The 7,246-nt window shown below is 39.0% G+C and overlaps 1 protein-coding gene and 1 long non-coding RNA gene across 2 annotated transcripts in view; both read left to right on the top strand.

Moving 5' to 3' along the window:
- The first annotated feature begins 706 nt into the window (after positions 1-706).
- On the top strand, positions 707-3,267 carry LOC137975385 (uncharacterized). The gene is made up of 2 exons (XR_011117568.1): positions 707-907; positions 2,605-3,267. It is a non-coding gene; the product is annotated as an uncharacterized lncRNA (long non-coding RNA).
- A 3,010-nt stretch (positions 3,268-6,277) lies between these two features.
- Positions 6,278-7,246, top strand: part of LOC137976325 (lipopolysaccharide-induced tumor necrosis factor-alpha factor homolog) — a 6,310-nt gene continuing 5,341 nt past the window's right edge. The window contains exon 1 of the mRNA XM_068823626.1: positions 6,278-6,457. Coding sequence (XP_068679727.1) covers positions 6,367-6,457 — 91 coding nt within the window. The 5' untranslated portion in view covers positions 6,278-6,366. The remainder of the gene's footprint in view (positions 6,458-7,246) is intronic.

The following is a 7,246-nucleotide window of genomic DNA, read 5'->3' as shown; positions in this document are numbered from 1 at the left end:
TAACAGCAAAGAACAGTCTTCAGTGTTCACTTGGTGTAGTTTTGTCAGAGATTTGACTCAGAATTTTATCGAAATATAAGCTTAAACCCTTTTTCTCCGCGTAAGCCGCGCCCAATTTGTTTTTTCTCCAGACGGGCTAACGTGACAACTTTCCAAATATGAACACTGAAATACTTCCATGTTCAATAGTGGTAAAGGTGAAGGAAGCAAAGACATCTATACCAACACATACTCACTGGCAGATTTACCTTCATTCAAAGATAAAACCTAATCTTTTAAGTGCAAAGCAAAGACACATTTGTTGATCATCCACCTTAAAAAATAGCATGATGCAAGCAGGCTCTTCCATTGAAATGTCGTGCAGTCGAAATATAGGGGCTTGGTTACTATTCGAACCTCTTTCTTTAATTAGATTGTTTAATTGCGACCACTGCCAAAACAGCACTGATTAATTGTGTGGAGTGCAATTTGGTCTGAAATCATAGAGTTCATCAGAAGTCATGATGTTTGAAACCAACATTGCACGTCGCGAAGTTCAATTTCCACTTTATAGACCCATTTTGAAATCACGCAGGTTTTTGTCAATATTAAACTTTATTTATCTACTGAGTTGGGGAATCCCCGGTTTCGTTTTCATTTTGATGGCTAATAAAAATGCGAATGATGCAATTTGGGAATAAAGTGCACACCACTGGGAGCCAATCAGATTGCAAGGATCACCAGTGTTGTCAAAATGAGTGTAAGAAAGGCCGAAAACAATAACTGTCCAGGTCGAATTTCGCCAAGAAATAGGAGAGCAAATACTTAAAGAAATTTGAAAACTCAAACAGCAAAGGAGTCTAAGGATTTGGGGAAGCTGCCGATTATACCCAACGACTGCTGTCATTTGCGCTTGCTTGTCAGGAAGGTGAACTTTTGTCTGCCATTATTTTGATACTTTTCGGCGGAGGATATAGTTGACTCGCTCTTCCGGCGGTGCAGTCATCCGACGGGATGACCACTTTCTTTTAGACACTATAGTATTGTGACGAAAATGTAGCATCGTGCCTAGGAAATTGTTTTGGCTCGATCTATGTTGTGAATTGATTGGTTGTATTTTATCATCAGTGCTTGGGTAAACCACAGATGGCTCGTTGGGAGTATAGGTTTAGAGAGCCTGGTACTTGTTTCGGATTCAAAACAAGTCATGTAGTGTTAAAATTCGTGTAAAAACAGGCGGAACAAAGCCGTAGTCATTCCTCAGGAGTCATTTTCCGACCATCAAATCCATGTCAAAGGATTCCGGCCCTTTCCACATGTAATACAGAAGCCTATTACATGAAAGAAGCGTCTCGCGTTTATATTGGCACAATTATTTCTCCAAATTCAAGTTTAAAAGAAACCGAATTTAATATGAGAATCAAGCGTAGAAAAAATGTACGCGAGTGACAGTTCAGAATATCACCGTAGCAGCCCGCACATAATTATATGGTGTTACATTCCCACCAAAATTCATGCTTTTGCTCGGAACATTGTTGCTCCTGCTATGTTGCAATATTGCTTATTCACAATCCAACCTTCATGTTGTTCAATTCAATTCGGTTCAGAAAATCAACATCAACATTCACGTATTTTTTGGTTACCCTAAGATAAGACATACATGCAACTAGCCTGCGAACGCAGACGTATTTCCGGCGGTCGTTTCTCGAGAGAAACGACCGCCGGAAATACGTCTGCGTTCGCTCTCCTCGAATTTTGAGCAAGGAAAACTGAATTTAGCAGAAAAAGAACTTTCAGTCTGTCATTTCGGTATATTAGCGCACTTGATTATTGCATTTGGGATAAACACTGGGAGTTACATTTGAAATGCTTCCTCAATATCACGGGTCGAGTTTATTTTTTATACTACGAGGCAAATATAACTTGGATGTGTTTAGCAGCAATGACTGCAATTCGAAGCTTCACATTGAAACGCTATTGAGTATCCAACCTTCTCACAGCTGAGTAACAACAAATATCGTACTTCCTCGAATAATAGCCATGCCTAGAGTAATCGCCCCACCCACCAACCCCCCCCCCCCCCCCTCCTCCCTCTGACGGAAATATTTTATTTAAAATAATCGCCCCCACCCCTTTCGCCAAATTTGGAACACTTCAAAAGCCCATGTTGAGTTTATTTCATGTGATTATTATTTTTATTTAATGGGATAATAAAACCGACTATTTAGGGCGCGACTTCCGGTGAGCAATACTTGAAATAATTTCCTCCCTCGAATAATCGCCCCCTTTCAACGCGAAAAAAAAATCGCTGCGGGCTATTAGGGACCTTTAGATTCTGGTTCGAGGACGAGATTTGATTGCCTGTTTTTAGCGAAAATGCTTAGAAAATTTATAACCCGAACTCTTACTCTTTGTTAGCACCATAGGTTCCTCAGATGTTCTTATTGCTGCATGCTATTCTTATTAATTAGTGTAAAAACAGGCAGAACAACGCCATCGTCATTCCTTAGGAGTCATTTTCCGACCATCAAATCCGTGTCAAGTAATACAAAAGCTTATTACATGAAAGAAAGCCTAATTATTTTTTGTTTCCTTTCCTTGTTTGTCTTCATGAAATTGTTTCAGAAGCCAGGAACAAAGATGAATACTGTTGGGGCAATCGTCATCTTGTTCGCCTTGTTTACCGCCGCTGACTCAGGTCTTGTGGCAGGTGGCATTTGTGTGGCGGGCTGCACTGCTGCATATTGGACTTGTGTATCTGTTGCCGGGGCCGCCACCGCAGGGGCGGGAGTTCCGCCCGCTATCTTGGCGTGCGGTGCTGCAAAGAGTGTGTGCATGGCTGGTTGTGTTGGCGCTGGTATTGCACCGTGTCCGTGACCGGTATACATCGAGCTCCTCTCGGAAGCCGAGCAGGCGATGGCATCACTTGAAACTACGTTTTCCTCCAGTATTAAGTTATTGAGATGATGTTGCATTTAATCCGTTAGAATTTTGAAATCATTGTAATTGCCGTAAGAAGTTTTAATGTTGACATTGATTCAGTTCTCGGAGTTCGTCAGTCTTCGATCGTGGTAACTTGAAAGATGATCCCATGATTTTATAATTGCTTCTACAGCCATTTAGCACTTAAAGGTTGCAAATACGGGACTGGATAAAACACCCTGCATTTAACTAGAAATGAGTTTTTGAGTGATCGCAAGCAACAAATGAAGTTTTGGGGCTACAATAGGTTGAATTATTCTGTATGCATAACCGCAACTGATATTATTAAAGGATTTAACACTTTTATTGTGAATTCTTTTACCGCAGATATTTGTTTTATACATCTTTACCCATTCCAGCGGCACGCATTGACAAATCATTTCGATGGAATATCTGGTCGAAAGGTTCGAGTTACCCCCTAAGAAATTCGGATTCAACTGTGATGAAAACCTAGAATTTTCTTCGGTAAAAGTGACGTCCAACTTTTGTAACGCTGATGAAAACACTAAATCACTTTTGTTTTCGGAAAGCGGAACTGATGTTTATATTCGATGAAATAAGGTATCCAGCCGGATTTTCGGAGAAGCAACTTCGGGCTACAAGCCATCAAGTCAGTCCCCAACATTTTCTGCTGCTTAAATATTCAGCTTGAGAATCCGAACAGAACGCAAAAAACGACATTCTTAAACACTGTACAGAAACTTGAAGAGTTTTTTAAGGGCACGAAAAAGACGGTGAATTCACTTGTTAAGTTTTTATGAAGTACAGGTTGGTTGAATGGACATCAAAAATGCCTGCCCCATTGGAGACCTCTACCTCTTGCCTTTCCGCTTCTCGCTTGCCTTGTTTGTCTGCCGCTTATATTTCAACGCCAGGGAGACGTGAAAGAACCCACGATATTGTCAGAAAAGAGTAGGCCACGATTCTCGGTGGCAGTGCGTACCTTATTAAACTAAGCAGTAGTATAATAATAATAATAATAATAATAATAATAATAATAATAATAATAATAGTAATACAATATTTATAGAGGGCTAATTCCCAATAGTCCCAAAGTGCTTTACAAAAAAGTTCGATTAAAAGCAGGGACAGTAAACCTTACAGTAAAAAATATTAAAAGCCATAAAACTACATCACAAGAAACTTTAACTGAAGCAAATTCTTTAACTTAGATTTCAAAGAAGGAAGGGAACCACAAGATCTAAGTTCCAACGGAAGGGTATTCCAAATAGAAGGAACGGCAATCATCAATTGCAAGGACCGACCACCATAGGTCTTTAATTGAGATTAAATCTCAGTAGACAATCTAGGTGTAACAAGCAACAGTTCTTTTGAAGATAGTAAGGTTCTACTAGGTGTATAACCTGTTCGTATCAACTGCTAAGATAAATGAGCCTTGCAGCACTATTAAGGACACTGCAGACGTTGTAAAATACATTTTGGCTGACCATAGAGCAGCGAATCTTGACAATAGTCGATCCTTGACGTAACGAAGGCATGAAGTTAGAATTTTGCATGTATCATAAGAAAGAAACTTGCGAATCTAGTTGAAAATATATTTCGAAGATGAAAGAAAGAAGACTTGCATACAGCTGTAACATTCGGAAGCATTGATAACGAATTGTTGAAAATAACCCCATGCAAGGGCAATAGGAGGACGAAAATACTAGAATTTCTGAGATCTCACTGTTCAGTTTCAGTTTGTTTGCTGAGCATCCACAAGTCAATATCCCAACATGGCGAGATCTGCAAGTTTTATTTCCTCTTCTGGGTTAAACTAAGAGCGTCTCAGATCGTTCGAGTAGTGCTGGCATGTATCGTAGATCGATTGTCTTCCAAAGAAACGAAATTAGTGACACCGGACACAAAGATTGGCTGCCTGCAAATGGCTCTTTGAGGCTGTAGCCATTTATTGTATTAAGTATCTTAGGTTACCGTAACCTAGGCTATCATTGCTACATGAGTAGGAAAAAGGTTTACCTGTGAAAAAGGCTTGAGGATCTTCTCAATAGAAAATATCCTTTATTTTGTCCTCAAAGCCTTTCCTTGAGAAGTTATTGGTGTACAATATGTCACCATACATTAATAATTCATAACAAGGCAATAACATCGTATGTTACCAGGGGCCGTAAGATTTCTACATTCCAGAACTACTTTCATCGGTCCAACTAAACCTAACCTGAAACCCTTTAAGATTAACATTTTGTAAAATCGAGCTTTTGCCTTGGAAAAATGGTAAAAGCTGGCATACATTAAAGGAATTTGTGCATTAATACAAACTTACAGTAACAAAAATGTTAAAGTGTAATTTAATTCATTCTGAAGTAAGAACAGCAGCCAGATGAACTGGTTACACTCAGAATTCAGAGCAGTGTTGCAGTTTAGAAGGCAACAAACTCTATCATGTGATTAAAACTTGCAAACTTCCACTGAGAACTAAATAGACCGTGTGCAGCCGAATCAGACTCAAGACTGTTTAAAGCCGAGTTCGAGATCCTTCGAGCAACTTTTTCTACTTTTTTTCTAGGGTTTTTTCTCGTTTTTTTTTTTATTATAAGTGACATACGCTGCTAATCTAGTCCTAGATCTAGTGCTAGATTAAGTATTTTTTTCCTCATTTGCAAATGACAAACTTAACGGTTAAAATTGTCTCGTCTCGTCCAAACAGCATCGCTCCCTTACGAAAGGGAAAATTACCTCGCCGAACATTACAACTGCAGGTGAGAATTACTACTTCTGAAGTAATGATCGAAAATCCGGCAGCCATGTTTGTTATTCTAAATGATTAGTATCCAGTCTCTTGAGAAGAAAATAAAGTCTCAAAAGGAGCACAATCGCCTCTATCCATATTTTAATTGAAGAATTTAAGGACGGTGCCTACTATTTCAAAGGTATGTATGCCCCGATTTATGATTATGCAGAAAAGGTAGATCTTAACAAGTGTTATTGAAAGCCAACAAGAAAATTGGGGGTAGCCACGCATTTTTCAAAGATAATTCATGAACAATATTTGTAAAAAGCTCTAAAATACAAAGCAATGTATGGCATTCTTTCTCAAAATGAAGCTTAATTATCTCTAAAGAATGCATGGTAACCCCCAATTTTCTTTTTGGATACCAAGAGTACTTATGAAGATCTACTTTCTCTGCATAGTTTTAAACCGCGCAAAAATATCCCTGCATTAGTAAGCATCACCGATAGGAAATCCGAGTATCTGGAGTTGCGCAGAACGTATGCGCAATAACAATAGTAGGCACCGTCCTTTAGCAGACCGCGGGGAAAGGCATGGCTTTCGGGGAAGAGAGAAGTCTGGGGCCCAGTTCGATCAAGTCACGAGATGAGGTGAAATCAAGGTTATTCCATGAAACAGACAGTAGTAAGATACGATCAAACAAGTTGGAAAGTATGGCAGATAAAGGAAAGCCTCCACCTTACAACTATGGTGCTATTCCAACAGACTCTGGTTATCAGGTCCCACCGCCTTATCCTTCAGGAGGTACGATATTGATTAATGTTAGACCTGCAAGTTTTATTTCCTCTTCTGGGATGTGATAACTAAAAGCGACTCAGATCGTTCAAGTACTGCTGACATGTATCGTAGATCGATTGTCTTCCAAAGAAAAAAACTTGGTTTCCCACAAAAATGTTTTTTATCCATTACTCTTTATAAGAGGTTTTCCCTATTTGGAGGCGTAAAAATAATCTCTTTACCTTTTTGGACTTTTTCGGTGAATTAAGTTAAGCTTAAGATATCCGTTTCGTTTCGAACGCTTTAAATGCTCTTCCGCTTTAGTAAGCAAAAAATTTTGGAAAGTTTTAATAAGTTTAGAATCCGTCCGGCGTCAACATAATTTATTAGATCGTAGTGATCCATGATACATGTTTGCCTTACCTAGATGTGATTAAAAAAGAATAGCGTAGCACTTAAGTTTAAATTTAGAACCCTTTTCTTGAATGAAGTTGCATATTGCTGATCTAAAAACTTAGCTTCCGCTAAGGGATCTACACCTCTTGAATTTTTAGGAGATGTCACATCATTAAATGTGCCGTAATATGTTCTCTTTTAACCGGTTTTTAACTGGTTGGTGGAGATAACTGAGGGCAGCACCTGCCTCAAAAGGATTTTTTATGGGACAAAGCTTGCTAAGATATGCGCTGTACTTGAAGATGACCTAATGTTGGAAATAAGTAGCGAGTGGTAGGGAGTGGATGATAAAATTGTGTGTGAACCTAATTATGTGAATTCTAGACACACCAATCACTGGAAAAAGACTTTTTGTGATAT

This window comes from Montipora foliosa, chromosome 11 (assembly GCF_036669935.1).
Source record: "Montipora foliosa isolate CH-2021 chromosome 11, ASM3666993v2, whole genome shotgun sequence".
Lineage (NCBI taxonomy): Eukaryota > Metazoa > Cnidaria > Anthozoa > Scleractinia > Acroporidae > Montipora > Montipora foliosa.
Note: the sequence above shows the minus strand (reverse complement) of the source record. Positions and strands in the feature narration are given on the sequence as shown.